The 20,732-nt window shown below is 37.3% G+C and overlaps 1 protein-coding gene across 3 annotated transcripts in view; it reads right to left on the bottom strand.

The window, feature by feature from the left end:
• The window catches only part of ATRNL1 (attractin like 1), an 809,729-nt gene that overhangs the window by 97,288 nt on the left and 691,709 nt on the right, over nt 1-20,732 (bottom strand). For all 3 annotated transcript variants that reach the window (XM_038008819.2, XM_073019389.1, XM_007964178.3), the window contains one exon: nt 3,553-3,667. In XM_038008819.2, coding sequence (XP_037864747.1) covers nt 3,553-3,667 — 115 coding nt within the window. The remainder of the gene's footprint in view (nt 1-3,552; nt 3,668-20,732) is intronic.

Here is a 20,732-nt window from a genome sequence, read left to right as displayed (position 1 = left end):
GCATGGGTAATCTAAGGGATGAGTCGGCACAGTTTTTCTTTCGACCTCTGGTTAAGACAAGAGCCATAAAGAAGGGAGTTCACACATTTCAGAAAGAAACTAAAATGGCCACGTCTAAGTATTACTTGCCACATATTGCTGAAGCAATTGCTGGTGGAAAGAAAATCAAATCCAAAGATAATGCTATTTTTTAAATTAAAAAAAAAATCACTAGCTGCTCCTGAAAAGAGATGGCCAAAGTAGTTCCTGTGCATTTCTGTCACTCATTTTCAGGGTTGAAATGCACTGTATGAGAGAAATCCACCATGCTCATAGGATGCTTCTGCCTTTGCCGATCCTCAGGCTCAACCTTCTTAAATGCTCTTATTCATGCCAACGGAGAGTACACATGACACTGACATTTAGTAAGTTACATTTCAAACAAAGAGTCTGATAAAAAAAATTTAGTAAGCTACATTTCAAACAAGGAGCCTGATAAAAAAAATTTGAGATTATGCAAAGTACTACAAGAAGACTTTTAATCTATAAGAAGACTCTTAATGAATGCTAATTTAATAACTGAACAGAAACACTAACATTTGGAGAAATAAATAGCTCAACAGCCAAGAGAAGACCCCTGGCACCCTGTCCTTCACACAGTGGGGGTGGGGTCAGGAGCCTGCCAATGAAGCTCTGCCTCTACCTCCTCCTCAACTCCCCCAACCTGTCACCCTGCACAAATAGTGGAGGAGGTTCAAGAGAACGCAGGGTTTCTAGTAGAGGAATCTGGGAAAGGGTAAATTAATTTGACCCAGTCGCTCATTTTACTGAAATTAACTGAAGCTCATAGAGTCAAGTGGTTGCTAAAGGTCACATTTCCCAAGCCTCCTATCATTGTCATCATCATCACCAAAATAACCTATGAACTGATTTCTATGTGTAGGGCACTGGGATAAGCACAGGCATATACAAGGACTTTCTGTAAAGATATAGAATAAACTAAACTTCAACAACGAGATAACCAGTGTCAGCATTTGGTTCCCAAGAGCCAATATGGTTCCCAAATAATCATTGGAATATATTTCCTCTCAAATGTGTTAAGTTTTAATTGGCTGTGTATACACTAAATGTTTGGATGAGGAGTGAAAAAATAGTCATTTAGTTCATATATCGGTGTCAGTATTTTTCTTGTTCAGGGAAAACCTAGATGATGATATTGGAAAAAATTTTCTCTACAGATACTGCCTTTTTTCTTGCAGTGAAGTCAAGATATTTTATTTTATTGTTTCCCAACATTTTATTATTAAATATTTAAACATGTATCAAAGTTAAAAGAATTTTATAATGAATACCAGTATTCCTAGCACCTAGATCCTACCATTAACATTTTACTTTACTTGCTTTATGACATATCAGTCCATCTACCCATCTTACCCATCTTCCAAATTGATGGAGATAACAGATAATGCTGCAATTTAAAGAGTAGAACCACTGTCTTACTTCTGTAAGAGCTTGAAAAATCTACTAGATTGTTTTTAGAAAACAAAGAACAAGCTCATCCTGAATTATGTACACAAATACTCATCATAGTTTAATCCTCAGGCTCTGTAAAAAGTATAGTAAACTATTTCAATCTTTTGTCTAGCTCTATCAACCCTGTAGACATTTTCAGTATTCATCCAAATGCTTGCTTTTGTAAAGACATGGGCTGTTTATTATAGACAGGCTCTCTGCTACAGATCATCAGGAAAAATTACCTGGAATGCTAGCAGTAAGTAATTTTTATTCTTTTGCTCTACACTCTAGTATCCTGTCTCCCAATTATTCCTTGAGTGCAGATATACAGTGCTTTCTACATCTCACTCCCCTTTTATAACACCTATCTCACAGCCCTGTCATGAGGATCACATGTGAAAAATAGAAGAACATTTTAGAAAGAGTAAAGTACTATGCATGTCTAAGATAACATTACCATTAGTAATCATAATCCAGTTGTTAGAAAACACAGCTGAGGTAATGGTTCTCACTGCTACTTGTCTCTTTCATATAAGTCAAAAAGGACTTCAAAGGTTAAAGGGACAGAGAATTGGCAGTTGCCTTCAGTCTGCCCATCTCATGAAGGATCGAGAAAAACCTTGATGTATATCACACAGACTTGTTTTCATTAGTGAAGTGTTTGTTTTGGAAATCATCCCAGTTTTAAAACAATACTTCCATTAGCTGTGCAAGTACCTATAATTATCCATCTTATCTGACCAGTGCCAAACTATTTTACTTATTGCATCCCATTTACCTCGGAGGTGCTGAAAGGAAAAGAACAAGACATTCATTCAATGTATGAAAAAGTGCAGAAAATGTTTATTTCTTTGAATAAACATCCATAAATGAACTTTGGATAGAAATTCCTGCAATAAGATATCATCAGGTACCATGAATGATGAATCTGAAGGTGTTGGAAACTCTCTGCTCCCATATATGGGAAAAATTCTGTTACATGAATACCTAACGTTTACAAGGCATAAAGTAGTACATTTTTCATTTTTTGTGTCTGGTTGGACACAAGTCAAGAAAGTGAGGAACAAATTCAAAGCCAAGTAGGGAAGTAAGAAAAGATAAAATAAGCAAGGAGGCCAGTTCATCATCAATTACTGTTATTGAGAACTTGCCAGATTGCTGGCATTTTATTTTATGCTTAAGGGGAATTGAAGAGAAAAACAGATTTGAAATCACCCTTGCCCTCAAAAAGCATTCATTCCAGAGTGGTTGGAGAGAGAAAATAATCAGGAGACAGAAAAATTCAAAATTATAAAGATGGAATAGTGTATGCAAAAAGAGAGAAATAAGTGTGGTCTGCAATTTAAGTATGATTTATATTCAACATTGAGCATGCTTAGAATGTGGACAACACCACCACAATGAGCAGACGTCTAAGAGGACAGGTATAATTATCCTCAAATCATGCTTTTCCTACAGGAAAAGGCTCAGAACAAAGGCTGGCTGTGCCCACCTAAGACAGAGGGTTCCCCTGGCCCATGAACTCCAGTTGGTGCTGAAAGCAAGGGCATATCTTAAACCTACTGAGAGGATTGCATGAAGCTGTCATCCTCTGATGCCACTCAACATTCCAAACATACATGTTCCCTAGTTTGGTTCCATATTCACAAAGCAAATTTCTAATCATATTTATAATTTGGTTTCCAACATGCCACACATACTGGAAGAAAGGAAGCTGGCTGGAAGGATCTAGAACACGGTGGCCCTGCTAATGAGATTTCTCATTGGAATTCCAGCAGTTAATGCAGGTGTATGTGTGAACATTCATACTTGTGTGTATTATACAGAAATATACACATATTCAACACGTGTTTTTCAGAGAAACACTGGGAAATCTCCATTTATAACAATGCAGATATTTAGATAGTTGGATAAAAGTTTGTATTCTCATAAAATTTTACCATGCTCTAAATTAGAACCCTGTAAAGATCCTTACTGTGCTATTTAGTGGTATTGTTTATTTCTACTGTTCAGTCTACAAGTTCTGCTTAACTGCTGAAGCCTCCTCATTTATCATACCTGACTGCCCAGGGGGAGGGGCACCTGATGATCCTCGTGGTAGACAAAGAAACACAGTCAGAACAGCAGCTCTGTTCCCAGCACAAGGTTCAATGGCGATTGGCTTGGGTGCCCCCTGAAAAAGAAAACCAACTTTAAGTTTGCAAAATTGACATAGCATTGCTATTTTAATTTTCAACTTATCTATCCTTTAGGTAGCTGTGCTGTACATTCCTACTTGTTCAGGACATACCATGTGTTATTTTAACACTAGCTCCTTGCACACGATAGATGTGCACTTGGCCTACATATGAATAAATCAACAAATTTCACTATATTTGACGAGCAGCTTGTGAGCCACAAAGTTATGCAACTTTTGTTCCTTTTTCCCAATTTTTTCCTCTCACCAATGATGTACAACATAGCGTAGTTTATCTAAGTGATCACAATTCAAAACACGCTGTTGGCATATCTTAATTTTCTTATTTTTACTGTCTACAGAGTGTACAACATGATGTTTTGATATATGTATACATACTGAAATTATTACTACAGTCAATCCAAGTAACATATTCATCACCTGATACAGTTACCTATTTTTTGGTGGGAAGAGCACCTAAAATACACTTTCTTAGCAAATTTTCAGTATACAATACAACAGTATTAACTAGAGTCCTCCTGCTTACATTAGATCTATAGACTTATTAATCCCACATAAGTGCAAGTTTGTACCCTTTGACCCACATTTCCTCATATCCTCCCCCTCCCTGTCCCTGGTGACTATTGTTCTATTCTCTGTTTCTATGTCTTTGACTTTTTTTAAGAATCCACATGTAAAAGTGAGATCAGGTTGGCATATCTTTAATACTGTTTTATTGAAATACCTACTTACTAATCACCCACCAAGGCACTTGTATAAATAACTTTAGAAATAACATAGAGTAAATATATAATAATAATAATAGCAATAGCTAGTATTTTATTAAGTTGTTACTATGGATTAGGTGTTCAAAGTGCATTACATATATTGACTTATTTAAACTCACAACAACTCTGTAACATGAGAACACTGAAGCAAGAGGTTAAAAAAGCTTGCTAGGATTCATATGGCTAGGAAGAAGTAGTTGGGCTAGCATTTAAGCTCAGGCAGGTTGCCTCCTGAGTTCACATTCTTAATCACACAATGCATGCTTATGACATGTGTGCATATGCAAACATGCACCTCCACACATGTATACATAAATGTATGCACAAGTACACACATGTGTATACAAATCCACATATGAAATTTGGAATTAAACACAATGTGATCTTTGGAATAGTGAGGCTATCAATTTAGCCTAGGGATGTTAGTTTTGGCCATTATTTAAAGAGCTGTAGAAGAGACATGGTTGATATATCAAAGCAACATTACTGAGTAAAGGCAAAATTAAATGGAAGAACAAGTACCACCACTTTAATTATTAGAACAAATGATTTGTTCAGGTTTTTTTCATTGATGATATTTAAACTTTTCAGAAGAAATACAGACATATGCAGTCATTCACCTAGAATATTCTAGAATACTGCCGTTTCTAAAAAGTTTAATGAGGCATTAAAGATAAAATATGTCTGCTTTCATGTAAAACTTAGACTGAAATTTCTGGTGACAACGGTTTTATGTGGTTATAAAGGATTTCTCCTTTATAGCAACATAAATCTCATGTTTTAAAATTACCCTCATATAGATACATTTTGGGAGTATTCAATATAAAGGTGAAAGTGGACATGGTGGTGGAAGTAAAGGGCATAAAAATGTTCCAAGAAAATGCTGTAAGCCATGTTGCAATACTTGTATCAAGTTACATGATCTATGGTTTTACACTTTAAAGCTTACATTTAATTTAACAGACTTATTTTTGAAAATGTTAAGTCAAAATCAGCATAAGTACATAGATATTCTCCAATGATGTAAATATTTAGAGAATAGGTTTGTCATATTCCAAGGCTAAAAGAAAAATACTATGAAATGTTTCCAATCATATTTACAGGCTACTAAAAGTTATTTTAATGTAATAAATGCAAACAATATATAAAGGTCAATTGATTAAAATATACTAACAGAACATAAAATAAACTCAGGGTTTAAATGATAGTGATATATTGGAAAAACCATACCTAAGAAACAAGCAATCATTTCTACCAACGGGCAAGCTTTTCTTTGTTTTTCTTTTTAAACTCTCAACATATTAACTGATACTATTCAGCATATCCAAAGGCATGTTAAAAAAAAAAACTTGACTGCAAAAATTAGAACAGTAGAATTATATGTTTATATAAAAAAGTTGAGAAACAGTGGGTCTTGCTTTAGGAGACTGAGCAAAACAACAAATGGTTCAGTAGTACATCACTTTGATCTTTTTGCCAGGCTATCTTTCTGCAGCTTTTAACACAAGCAGAAAACATTTTAAAACATCAACTACTGGTGTTTAAACATCAACAGCATCAATGGAGAAAAAAATTAATAAAAAATAACTAATCTTCAGGTGGAATATGGCCTAATGAACACTTTAAACTTCAGAGACTTAGCAACAAATAAGGACAGTGCAGAAGAATATCTCAAAAGTGGAAAGGAAATTATGCCTGCATAAAAGCTACTTCTATAAAATCTTCCTTTAAAAAATTACTCTCTCATTCTTAGTTCTACTGCTATTGTAAAGAAAACATTCAGAAATTTCTGTATATTGATAAACTATATAAAAGGAGATTATACTTCTATTTAAAAAAATCAAATTGACTTACAACTTGGTCTATTTTTAGGTAAAAGAATTTTAATAAAAGAATATTAACAAAAATGTGAATTATTCATCCTTTTTAAAATATTAGTTACTAGCTCAGCTCTTTGATAACTTCTGGAAGAAATTCACATAATTTAAAAATTATTTCCAGAGAGTGTGTGGCAAATATCACTTTCAATACAGAATTTTATATACAAAAAAACCAAACAAATCACTTTATAGCACTTGAATTTTACAACAGAAAATAGCAAAACCCCACGAATGATAATGTTTCTGATACCCTGAGGTTTGTCAGTTGTTTCGTGATAACTACATAACCATGAATCAAAATCATTTCACAATGACATAACATGTTCACTGAGCTGTGCAATTTATCATGTACTTTCCATTGCTGCCTTTCAAAGAGATAAAGCCTGGGTTTGTTTGCCCACAGCACTCAGCAACTGTGATTTACTTCGAGGCATTTTCATATTTGTTGTACTGCAAGAAGTTGGTGTTAGGCTCTGCCAGAAAACATCACTGACAGTTATGTAATTAGCAGTCCTTGTGTATTAAGCCCACAGCACTTTTAAAAAGACTTATTTTGTTCACTCTAGTGTTTTTAAAGCTATTGTACTCTTATTTTCAAGTTGCTGTTTTAGGGGCAAAAATTCTATATTAAATGCTTTCCATTTTTCAGCTCTTACAAACAGAAAAAAAATTACCAGAGAAGCTTCTAGAGTCATGGAGATTTTCAAGATTATAGTTCTTAAAACTCATAATAATTTGTTATGAAAATGAGGCCTTCATTTGAGCTCAAGATCAATCCTGGGAAATTGCTGCTACGTGAATCACTGCACCTTTGGAAAACATCAATGGGTAAAGCTGGTTACTTGCTTCTTCTTCCACTGGCCCTCTCCAATGGTGAGTGAGGGATTCACTTCTGTAAATCACACTGAGACCCATCACTAGAAACCATATTCCGGCAGCTGAGGGCTTAACAGAATTATCTGATGTCCTTGGACCAGTCATTACAATTTAAGTGGGGTTTAGTAGAACATTCAAGGACTCAAGATTAAAAAGATGTCATATCCTTTCTCAAAAACGTTTTCCGTAGTTCCAAAGTAGAACTTGTAAACTAAGTCACTTCAAGGCACAGGTGGGTAACAGAGTAATAATAGTTAACATTTATTAAGCACTTACTATATGCCTGGTGTCAATACCTATCCAATGAGGCATTGACTATTTCCATTTTACAGATGATGAAACTGAAGGTCTAAGAGTTCAAGTGACATAAATAAAGTTGTAGACCTAATGGTGGCGTAACCAGGATTTGGACCAATGTAGTCTATCTTCTGAGCTTGTATGCTTAACTTTATGCTATATTACCTGTAATAGGTAGGAAGACTGACTTATCCTCTAGAGTAAGACAATAAAACGTAGTGGGTACTAACTAGAAAGTATAACTTTTTAAAAGACATTAATTCTTAAAATGTGTGCTGACCAACAGAACATGTCTGTGGGTCAAAAGAGGCTTGAGTCCAAAATGACATTCCCTACATACTCATCTAATCACATCCTTTATTCTGCACAAGCTCTATGTTTTAGTCAAATTAAGTGCTATTAGTAACTGTTCAACAACTGTTCCCAGGATTTTCAGAGTCATCTGTGCCTTCTTCACTCTTAGTCTTCCTACTGTCTAAGGCATCTTTCCCACAGGTCTCCAATGTTCCTGATCTTACGCATCCCTCAAAGCCAACTCGTGTCACTTCATCTATAAAGCCTTCTCTGATCTGAGATATTTAGTTTCTCCCTCTTTAGTTCTTTAACTTTACTTTTTGTGGCCCTCTTTATTTTCTACTTTGAATAACAGCTGGGTAAATGTCTATTTCCCATTGCATCAAGCTCCTTGAGAACAGGTCTTGTTCCTTATTCATCCCTATATCCCCTGTGCTCACTTCCTTTCTTTGAAATGTCCAAGCATGGTGCTTGTGCCGCCTTTTTGGGACCTATGTCTACCAACGTTTTATTGTACTTATTGATATACATGTTGTATAGCCCTGCTTCTGCAAGGCATATATTATGTTAGATTTTTCTTTGTCTTACCTATAGCATCTACTAGAGTGCATTGCACATGGTAAGTGAAAGAGTCAATGAATGAGTAAATCAAGTTGTCACAGAGGTCACATGGTGAAATAAGCGATAAGGCATGACCAAGTTTCTCTCCAAATTTGGATATTAAAGCGATAATAAAACACTAACAATAATAATATGTAACGTTTACTGAGTGCTTACTAGATGCCTAGTGCTATGCTAAGCTTTTTACATGCATTATTGTATGTAATCTAAATAGCAACCTTATTAGCAGGATACTGTTATTTTCCATTTCCTATAGATGAAGTAATTGAAATTCAGAGAGGTCAGATGGTATTCTCAGGGTAAGACAGCTAGTGAGGGGCAGATCCAGGATTGAAACTCTGATTCTACAATCTAGGCTTTCAGCCACTGTACAATATTACTAAAAAATATAGCTTAAGAAGCTAAGGAGTCTCTCATTCTATCGGCCTGACTATTAACAGTAAAAATCAATTTAGAATACCAGTTATAACAATTATATGCAGATACTTACCCCGTTTCTGACTAGTGATCAGAACATATGAGTCCTCAGACTAGCTCTCCCACTATCTAGCTGTGTGATCCTGGGCTTGTTACTAAGTCAGTTTGCCCAGTTGGAAAACTAAGTCAGTTTTCCCCAACAGGTAGGTTGGATGATTTTTAAGGTCCCTTTCCTCTTTAACATTCTGTGACTATGGTTTATGGAAAACCTCCAGAATCTGTGACATACCAATATCTAACAGTTTGTCTAAGTATGGTGAAATTTAAAATTTCCATTCCTTAGTATTTTTTTCTTCCTGCTCAGTTACTTTAAATGGCACATCTAATTTTTAAAGAACAGTTTTATACCATATGATGAATACATCACATAAGACTAAATGGCCACCATCGCATGCCAAAAAAGCAATTAGAAAATTGAATCAAGGAATTAAGGATTAATGTGGGTATGTTATACCTGTCAGCAGTAAGAAGTATTTTGACAAGAACAGAATAAATTCTGACAGTATGCACAAATACTAATCTGATAGATGAGTGAAATATTAAAAATGCAAACAACTACACATTAATCACTCTAACATTTCCCTACTAAAATACTTTTAATGCTATTCTTATCAGAATTCATCTATAAATAAAAATGAGTCTTTTTCAACAGCTTGCATGACTTGGTATTTGCGGTTTAATGAGTGTTTATATTGATACGAAATTTAGTTTTTAGTCACATTAGTAAAACTGAATGAATTTACTGAGTATTGTATTAAGTGAGCCTGATGGCTTTTGGCTCGCAGCTAATCAAGCGTGCTGATTCCATAGGATCAGCAAATACTAAGATTCCAGATTTCAAAAACAGATTCTCTGATTCCATTGTTTAGGCTTGGGGAAAAAAATGAAAGCGAAAATCACATTGTTTCCTTATTTACTTTTTGTTTTGCATGAACTGATGAAGGAGAAAAAACACATTAGCTGGGTTTACTCAGTAGGAAGGAGAAGAATTCATATTAATAAAAGAAATTAAGCTGATGGACACTCTCAAAAACAGGGTTAAATTGCATTAGAAGCCAATTCAAAGAGAATAAAGTATTACATGTGGGAATAGGTAAAGGAGTAAAACATAATCTTCATGGAATCAGGATGCTGCACTTGAGGTTCTGAAGGTATTCCAACCATAAACTTCATTTTCATATCCTACTAAATATCTCTCCTTGCTAAAATGCCTCCATGTTCAATCTGTGTTCAAAATTTCTAACTAAACACACGCATGCACACAAACACAGACACTCATATATACCCATATTTAAGGATTATCTTTATAGTATACTATCTAGATAAAATGAGTTTTGTAGTTATTTTAATTGTATGGCACTGACTTTGGGAGTCAAGTGGCTGGATTGTGACAGCTTCAGTTTTATCATGTATTTTTCCCTAGGTGTTTAGGTACCAGAAAGTAAAATGAGACAACACTACCTCTTCTTGAGCTATTATACAATCAAAGTTGATTCCTGTTAGCATTTTTCAAAACTTTAAAATAGATTTTCTATTAAATCATTATCTTAATTAGATTTGTAACAACCTGTACTTTTCTCCACAACTCAGTGCAAAAAGCAACCTAACCACTATACTTTATGTATGAATTTCAAAATTGAGAACATCCTTTCTGGCCTTGAGAAGTACTGTTAAGTGTGAGAGACAACTGTGCCTGCCAAATCAGTCACTTCTCATCTTGCTCATGCCCAGACTTAGGCTTTTTTTCAGGCCCCTCCATTCACAGAGACTTCTTGCCAACATCTACCATTCCTGCCATATTGGCTTAAACCTCTCTACCTGCAAGAAGCTATGCCAGGTCATGCTAGGCCACTCCAGGACCTCTTTGCTCTACTCTCTCTCAATACTTCCGAGTAAATCACTTTTCCTTTCTAACCATTGAGAAGAAGTGCAACGTGGTGGTTATGAGAACAACCTTTAGCACCCAACTTCCTGGGTTCAAGGCCATGCTCTCATCCAAGCATGAGTTTGGTTAAAGCACTTAACCTTCCTGTGCCTGAAGTTCTTCATCTGTAAAATAGAGCTAAAAATACCTTACTCATATTGTTATCATAATGATTAAAGGAGTAATATATATATACATGAAGTATAGCACACAGTAAGTACTAAGTCAGTGATTATTATTACACCATTCTGTCCAGTTTTCACTTTGCTTTAGAGTTGTTCTTTGTTCTGTATGAAGAATATGCTCAACTCAAAAGATAGATATCTGAGGACACAGACCATATTTTTTAAAGTCTCTGTTAATGGCTTGATATGAATTAATCAAGACATTCAGCCTTGAGGAGAGATTTTTTATTGATGGTTTTCAGGGTAGGAAAAATCTAATCCCAATGCCAAACTTCCCACACTTCCACATCAATACTGCCCCTGAACGCCTGCCTGTTCTTCCCATTTTTGTTCCCTGCTTTTATCAAGGAATCTGACCTGACTGCAAGCATTATATGTTGCAGAGAATAGACTTTCCCTGGCACCTAAGACTGAGGCATTTAAGAAATATTTTATGAATACATGGATATTTGTTTTCCCTTTTCCAAAGTGTGCACAAGGTAACTCTCAAAGATAGAAACAAAATCTCATTCTAGAATAGATAGATGTAAACCAGCAGGAAAGTTAGAAAAATCAAGATCTTGGTATTACTTCCCAGGCTAGTCCATTCTAAAACACGTTATGCCATTCATTAATGTAGAATGCTACCATAAGAATATAGCTGGTAGATAAATTCTTTTTAAAATGTAAATGTGCTCATTACTGGTGGTTGAGTGCTATATAGGCACAGTACCCACTCTGGTGAAGCATCATTTTAAGCTAAATGCAACCCTGACTAATTTAGAGCCAAATGCACTGGAAGAATTATGCACAGAGTCCTGGGGGTAGTAGCGGAGGGAGGCAGGCAGGAGAGGGTATGTGAAGTTCTGGAGAACTTTACCTTGCAGAAGATGACTAGGAGTTCACCAGGAGAATGATGAAGGAGGATTTCTGGCAGAAGTAAAGGCATGCACACAGAGGTGCAAAGACATATGGGTTGTATTGGAAACTGATAGAAGTTCATTGGGGAGGTTAAGTGTTAGGAAATATTCTGTAAAGAGGGATGAGAAGAGGCAATAGAGCAAGACTGAGGCCCTTCAAAATATCCAGGTTCCCCGTTAGCCCTTCTCATCCTTCCTGACCATGGCTGGAATTCTCACTACCTGCTTAAAATGCGCTGAGATGCCCAGACAGAACCTGACATGTGCAGCACACGGTGGGTCATGGGCAGCCTTCATCGAGACGTGGTGTGCATCATCCCTCATGAACACGAGCAAACCTCTCCCTATTAGGAACTTGCGGTGTCCCTTTATTAAACTATTAGTCAAATCTGTTATACTGAAGGAACATTAAATTAAAACATTTATTCCTGAAACTTCAATCATAAAAGTAAATCAAGAAGCACTGTGAAAACTAACTGTCAGCAGAAAGAATAAAAGTGCAGATTTGGCAATATTCTTAATGAAGAATCAGATGTTCATAGATTCACATAATAAATGACTTGCTACTGTAATTATCATACCAGTCGCAACCTATTATAAGTACAAAAGCATGGACAAAACTTTGAATGAAAGAGTTTAATATGACTTGGTACAAAAGCATGTGTGTAATTACCTGGATTTCTCAGAGAATAAGTCATTCTGGATTGCAGAGTTTTCCCAGAAAGCTGAACATTAACTCTACAAGAGCTAAAACTTTGCCGTTTTAGGGTATTAAAAAAATACTGCAAAGTTGCTTGAAATAAATATCATTTTCTCTGCTTCTCAACAAGTCTGTAATATATTAAACATAATTTTACATTGTCTTGATGTTCCATGATCAACATTATGAACATCAGTTTTCACAGAATGCTAAAGACACACAGAGTTGCAAATGTGTGAATGAATAAATATGTTACAGCTACAGCCCTAGGGGTTTCTTTTCCCTCCTCTTCCCCAGTCCCAGAAACCACCAATGCCAGCTTGCTTGTTACGTATTTGTTTCTTTACATAAATGCAACCTAAAACTTATGCAGCTGCCAGTGGATAAAGTGACTGCTTTTCTGTAAACCCCATCAGTGATACAAATACTGAAATGACCTTCTCAAGAGGTTGTCTTATTTTCCACAACATCTTCTTCCCTGTTGCTGTCAGTGTGCTGTGACCTGTCAGTAACATTCAAAGTACTGCCTAATTTCTACATTACCAATCCCATGTACCACAGACATCCTCTTGACAGTCTGTAACCATCCTCCTATGTCCCTTGAAGTTCGTAGACAGAGTAGCCTTTGCAATTTCAAGAATTTTGACAATAGAGTTTGGAAATAATCTTACTACAAAGTCTAGAAATACTTCAGCAGACCCAAATGACATTACTTGACATGAAGTGGGTGGGGGTTCAAATATTATGGGATTTTGAATAAATTACTGAACTTTTCTGTGCCACAGCTTTTCTATATAGAAAATAGAGATTATAACGCCAATCTTGCAAGTTTACATTGAGGATTATAAAGAATAATATAAGATTAAGGCAGTTAGTATAGAGCCTGGCAAAAAGTAGTTGTTTAAATACAATTTTATATTAGGTCAAATCACTTGCCAATGCAATTTTTAAAAGTCAAAACCAACTGAATATCAGCAATTTTATATGGATCAATGTTAATAGTTCCCTTTCCCTTCCTTCCACTTTGCTTTGGTGATTGATGGCAGGTAAATAAAGGAGGCTTACACATCAAGATCTTTTCTTATCTTTCTCTCCTGGGTGATGTCATTCTCTCAGGATTGGTCCGAAAGTATGGTTCCAGTATTCTAGTGTCTGGTCTAGAACTGAGTTCCAAGTTCAAACATTAGTCTATTGTGGAGAAGATGATATTTGATCAACGCTAGTGTTAGAAAGCTCAGAGGCCAAAGCCATTAAAAAGGACATATTCTACACAAACCTTTCAGCTCACACAGCAAACAGAAGAATATTTTATGGATGGATAGGCATAGAAACGCCTCCTAAGGGTGTTCTGGTGTATCTGTGTGTGGCTTGGGAAGCCTCTTTGCTCACTGGCTGTCTCCTCATTATTTCCTAAATTTAAATATCCCTAATTTTATATTCAAGTCAGGTCAGAGGGAAAAAATGAGAGAAAGGATGGTAGTAGACAGAGGATGCTTTTTGCAGGTTTCTGGGGTCTTCCTGCAGGGATCAAAGTTATTTCTAGGTTCTCTGGAACTCACAAGATAGGACTTGCTACCCTTGCGTATGACCTGAGATATGTAGAGTCCTTGTGTGGCCAAACTAAATATACTTGTGTGGCATTCCTTTAGGTCTTTTCCTCAAATTATCTAATATGTGATTGTGTGAACTCAACTACCACATGAGAGGTTGCTTTAGAAAATGAAGTAGATGAGAGTGAATAAAATATCTCTTCAAATCTGTCTTTTCCCCAAAGCTCCTTTTTCAGTATGACTAAAAATTAATGGTCAGAGTCTGTGTAACGATCGTTTCCCTGGTTTTACTTATGCTGCTTTACCAACTCCCTGTTGGTCCTACTAATTATCTAATTGATTAAGCCTTCAAGGAGCCTTCTGTCATTGGGTGGCGCCCACTGCACACATCTGGCTCACTGTATTTTCTTTTAAAAGGACAACAGTTAATTAAAAGATCCACAGCACAAATGCAGGTATCAACTGGGAAGCAGACGTTGGTTGTTTCCTCAGTTGTTCTCTGCAGAGGGTTGAATAGCATCTCCTAAAAGTTCATGTTCATCCAGAACCTCAGAATGTGACCTCTTGTGGAAATAGGTCCTTTGCCAATGTAATTAGTTAAGATTAGGTGAGAGGTCGTACTCCATTAGGGTAGGCCTGGCCTACTTTTGATACAAGGAGATTCCACACGGGAGAGTCACTGAAGAGTTCACCATATGAAGACAGAGGCAGAGACTGCAGTGATGCATCTACAAGCCAAGGAGCACCAAGATTTGCAGGCAATGCCAGAAGCGAGGGGAGGGGCACAGAGAAACACTCTCCTTTAGGGTGTCAGAGGAATCAACTCTGCCAACACCTTCATCCCAGACTTCTGGCCCCAGACTGTTTTTTTAAGCCACCAACTTTGTGGTAATTTAGCCCTCAGGAGCTACTACAGTCTCCCTAGTCACAAACCAACCTTTAACAGAATGGCCAAGGAGTATTGATTGCTCGCCATCTTCCTCTTTTGTTTTGGAAACGATCATAAGTATAATACGGTAACTTACCAGTCTCAACACCTCAGAATATTTCCCCTCTTTGGGGGCGATTCAAGCCACTTTCACTTCAGAAGTTAGCTACGTATCACATAGCATGGCAAATGCAGCTCACACAAAGGTCAATGGGGAAATTCACTTAGTTATGGGAATTTTGTGATCATTGTATGATTGATGATGTTCCTAAAATGGAAAATGGTGGTAATTGCTCCTTAGAACGAAAATGTAGTATATGTTGTATGTTGAATTCCCCAGGAAATAGATTCTGAGATTCTGAGACATGTGTGCAGGAGGTTCATTGGTAAGTAGCCACAGGAACAACATCGGTGTGGGGTGACAGAGCAGAGCGTGGCAGAGGGTGAAGTTCACCTGTGGTGCGGCAGCCTCTGCCCGAGTGGGTGGTCCTTTAGAGTTGTATCACATTGAGACAAGAGGCTAAGCCTTTGAACCTATCCATGGATGGAGGCTGTCCTCGGGGGGCGGGGAATGACCATTGTGAGTGGCAGCTTCTGTTAGCAGCGGGTGATTCCTGGAGAAGGACCGGGCTCAGAGCTGGGAAAATGAGAGGCTCAGTCTCGAAGTGGGAATGCAGGCAGCACATCCCAGTCGTACTATAATATTCACAGTTCTGAAGAGAAATTTCCTTATTAGCTAAGAGTGACTGGGCCAAGGCCCGATTTAATATGTTATGGTCTAGATAAGGTTATTGGTCATTTATACTTTTGTTCCTCACCAAGCTTCTGAGGCCGCTATATATTGCCCTTCCTAATTCTCCCATATGAGTGTTTGCTCTTCAGGACTGTAACCTTCCTCTTCAATTTTCCTACCTTGGCTGGCAACTCTGATGGTGATTTTTATCTTCAAGAAAGGGCAGAAAGTATGATCTGGTGCTAACTCCATGGCTAGGTCAATAGTCTAAAGAACTGAGTAAGCATTACTCAATATTTTATTCTTCACAGTTGGTATTCAAATGATTCAATGTATCTTACTTTTTGTTAAGTCATGGAGCTTTCAGAGGAAGAGGTCACCTTTCCTCTGAAATGAGGTCACCCTTATTTTGCATTCAGGGACAGTGGAAGATGAGTAATTAATTAATCTCACCAAGGTTCTGTAAGAAGTCAAAAGGGATGGCAGAGAAGACGCCAATATCCTCTGTTTGCCTGTGAAGTCATATTCTGTCTTGGAAAACGCAAGTTTATATGTCTTTTCTCTAATAATAATAATGTCAACTATTATTAATTGAGCATGTATTATTTACTGAACACTCCCTTGAGAAGTGGAAGGTGAACTAAAAGCAGTTGCAGGACACTGTACTAATTACTAATACATGTTCCAAGTATTAGCAAGATTACAAGGTTTTTGAACCCAGAACATGAATATGTCATATTAGTTGTAAAAACTGCTGCAACAAAGCAAACTAAACCCTTTGGATGGAACATTTACATCAATACTTTGAAGATCAATATTTGTCCTTATCACACTAAGGCAAGAAAATACACAGCAGAGAAGAATTCATTATCTTGAAGATTAACACAGGGTGGAAGGTACTAGGGGAAGGTGTGAGGTGACAACACTGCAGTTCTACATGTAGACATCCCATTGGAGTACAAACCAGGAAGATGCTTTGCTAATACAGATTCCAAATCCGTCAATAGCTGCCTGTTTGTTGGCAATCTCATTCTATTCAAAACAAGTAGAAACTGATCATGTTACCTAACCAGAGCAAAATGGTAAAGGGAACATTCTAATTGGTTGAAGAGACCAAAATATAGGGGTTTGCCTAGAGACAGGCAAACAAGCTTTGAAAACGAAGTGGAAGAGTTTGAGGGGCAAAGGAGAAGTAGGCAATTGGGTCAGAAGAGAGGAGTTGTGGAGCCTTATGGATTCAGACATATACTAAACTTAGGAAAGTGGGTTTCAAAAAGTTCAGAAAAAAAATACAGGTATAATCCCACCACTACAGAATCTAAAATAATATGGTGCAAAGGACAGGAAGTTTTAAAATATCTTGTTGAAATCCAAAGTGACAAAATAAAAAAGGAATATTGGAGCCACAGAAAGTAGTTTCTAATGGGATGCCAGTAGAATAAGAGTATACAGGCTGGGCATGGTGGCTCACACCTGTAATCCCCGCACTTTGGGAGGCCGAGGCGGGCGGATCACAAGGTCAGGAGATTGAGACCACGGTGAAACCCTGTCTCTACTAAAAATACAAAAAATTAGCCAGGCATGGTGGTGGGTACCTGTAGTCCCAGCTACTCAGGAGGCTGAGGTAGGAGAATGGCGTGAACCTGGGAGGCAGAGCTTGCAGTGAGCCAAGATAGCGACACTGCACTCCAGCCTGGGCGACAGAGTGAGACTCCGTCTCCAAAAAAAAAAAGAGTATACAACCTCAGACTCACAGGCCTACTGTGGGCAGCAAGTTCTTGGAGTGGACTAAAGGTGTGGGGAATGCAGGGATATGATAGACAACTGGCTCCTGAGAGCATAGTAGTAGCCACCAAATTAACTGTAGATAGAAAGACAGTCAGTCGCCGGCATTCCATTGAGGTAGAGCAGTGAAGTGCTCCAGTGGTTGCGCATAGCACAGTCATGGAAAACATTCCGTAAGAAATGTTTGCTCCAAAGGATCCCCATCAGGGAATTATCCAGACTGTGAACACATATGGTGAAGAGCAGGCCCTGTTGCTTATGAGGCAGACCTTTAAACTAAAACTTTACAAGATAATGTACTTTATATTAGAATTCAAAAGAATTACAACACAGGATTAAATTAGGCAGTTTGTATTGGATACAGGGTAAACATGTGGGCTCTGGTACAATACCACCTAGAATTAATTCTTAACTGCCACTTATTTGAGCATGTTTCTTAACTCTCTGTGCTCAATTTCCTCATCTGTAAAATGGCAATAATCATAATATGTACTTCACTGGATTGTTGTAAGGATAAACTAAATTGATACTTACAAAGCATTTAGAATACTGCCTGGCATAGGGCAAGTGTTCAACAAATGTCAGTGATTATCATTTAATTTTATCATTTTTAATGGTCTGTTTAACTTAGCATACATTTTTACTATAATAATAGCTTATTCTTATAACTTAGCCTATATCTTCTGATTCATGTTAGAATAGCCCAGGAGCTTATATGTGGCCCTGGTGTGACACAGACTTTGAGGAAACTCTTGCAGGCAGGTTCTACATTCAGTACACTATGCCATGAAAAGTAAAATCAAGTTTGAATCTTGGCTCTACCACATACAGATCACGTGACTTTAGGTAACTAGACTAATCTCTCTAGGCCCAGGTTTCTTCACCTGTAAAAGAGAATAATAATAGTGCTAATCACACATAAGGTTTTTGCAACGAGTAAACTCAATAACTTATTTAAAGCACCTGGTATATTGCATTGCATAGAGTAGGCATTCAATAAATAGCAGCTATATTATGATTTAGTTCCTTTATCGCCTCAAAAATATATTTAACTTTCCTGCTTATTACAAATGAACACCATACATTCTTAGTTTGCTATTTCAATTTCTTTTTTTTCTCCTCTTATATGTCCTGAAGGAATTTTTTAAAGTATCACTAAAAAGAAATACTGAGACATAAAAATACTTGTGATGGTCATTTTCCATTTAGAAAGGAATTACCTTGATACTTCACTGCATCTCTTCACCATAGATCTTTCTACAATGAAACTCTAATTCACGATCTTGTCAGAGCTGGGGCAGGGGATTCAGGGGTGAGTATCAGATAAAAGATTGAGACAGAGATGCAGGATCAAGAAGGGGTGGCTTTGAAGAAAGCAAGCAAGCAAGCAAGGACGGCAAAAGTAAAGGGTTAGAGAATGGATAAATCAGTTGTGGGTTCAGAAGTGACATACATAATAATAATGGCCATTTTTGAATACCTAATGTTTCCTTTACCTGTGCAAGGAAAGTGGAAGAGTTGAGACTTGGACTCAGAGTTATCATAATTCCGATGCCTAATTCTTCCCTACTTTCCATACTAGCATCTAGCAGTAATGAGATGCCACGGGAGACAGACAGACACATGTATCGTAGTTCAAGGTCTGAGACTCAGAATCCAGAGAGTCTATGAGATTTGAAGGAATGAAGTGAGAGCAAACACAATATCAAATGATGAGCAAGTATAGAAGAAACACAACAGAAATGGTTTTCTATCCTTCCCTTAGCATTCTGCTCTGCTTCTTGGTAACAGAAGTCAATCTTCCCACATAGGTTGGTGGAGGCTCTGCAGGTGAGAAAAGGTGAGTGGCAGCTCCTGACCAAGATGAGGCCCACAAGGCAGGAGTCAACAGCACGAGTGAATGGTGGGAAAATCCTGGATTCCTCCCTATTTTACCTTGGCTATCTGATAGCTTTCTGACCCAGACTACAGTTTTAATTTGAAAAGTTCCCCTTTCCACAGAAACTAAACAGGTTTCAAAGCAGAAATATAAATTAATTTTGCCAATCCTGGCAACCACTAACCCTCAAATTTTCTATGACCTTAGCTTTTTCCCCCTTTATTTACCTCATAAAAGGGAAGTTAGGACATATTAATCTCTGTAAATAGCTCCATATTTTCTGAGATCACCTCAGAAGAAGACTATTTGAGTAAGATGAAATTACTATTTGTCAGGGAATTTAATCATACTCTCTTTCTTGGTGTTGGTTTTCAAGTTTCTTAATGCCTTTAGTTAATAGCAGGTAGCTATAGCAATTTTAAAGTATCTCTTTCAGTTATAACACTCTCTGTTGACTTTTTTAAAGCACCTAACAATTGACAAAACTCTAAAAATCTCACTTGGAAAAAAAAAAGGTCTCACTTGGAAAAAAAAAAAGATCTCACTTGACTGTTGCAGCTACTATGTGAGGTAGTGAGAGCAGCCTTTACTACCCAAACTTTACAAATGACAAAACTAAGGTTTTGAGAGTTAACAGACTCGCTTGAGGACACAAAGTAGCTATGTCATGTTAGCTGGTGCAAGAAGTGAACATCTAAACACTGACTCCTGGGCTCTTCGTAATACAGGGAACACCTTTGCAATTGGTTTGCTTTCCATGCTCCACTCCACCCTCACCCCAGCGTGCTTTTCACTGGGGAGATTTTCTCATGAGCTCAGGTGGGCTCTGGGCTGTAGCGTGCTCATCCATATACACTCATCTATGAGATGCTCATTCCTCTTTATTAAGGAATTATGACAAGTATAATCTGTTGAAAAAAGTTCTAGATCTCCAGTTCTCTCTCCTCATATTTGAGAGTTCTGTACACTCTTGCAAATATGAAAGATGTAAGATTGAGAGATTAAAGGGAAACACATACAAGGAAGGAGGCCAGGAGGTGCTAGGAGGGGAGAGGGGTGTGAACAGGCCTCCTCTGGCCTTCACATGCTCATTCTCTCCTGGGAGCAAAGAGTCAGCGATGCACTTAGGGACAAGGGAAGCAAACTGGCCAATACCAACAAACCAACCAGGCCATCTGTGTTTCTGGAAGAACAAGGGCAGGTGGGAGTATTTATCTCAGGAAATTGCTTTTCTTGAATTTTTATT

Source organism: Chlorocebus sabaeus, chromosome 9 (genome assembly GCF_047675955.1).
Source record: "Chlorocebus sabaeus isolate Y175 chromosome 9, mChlSab1.0.hap1, whole genome shotgun sequence".
Lineage (NCBI taxonomy): Eukaryota > Metazoa > Chordata > Mammalia > Primates > Cercopithecidae > Chlorocebus > Chlorocebus sabaeus.
This window is presented reverse-complemented; position numbering and strand designations above follow the sequence as displayed.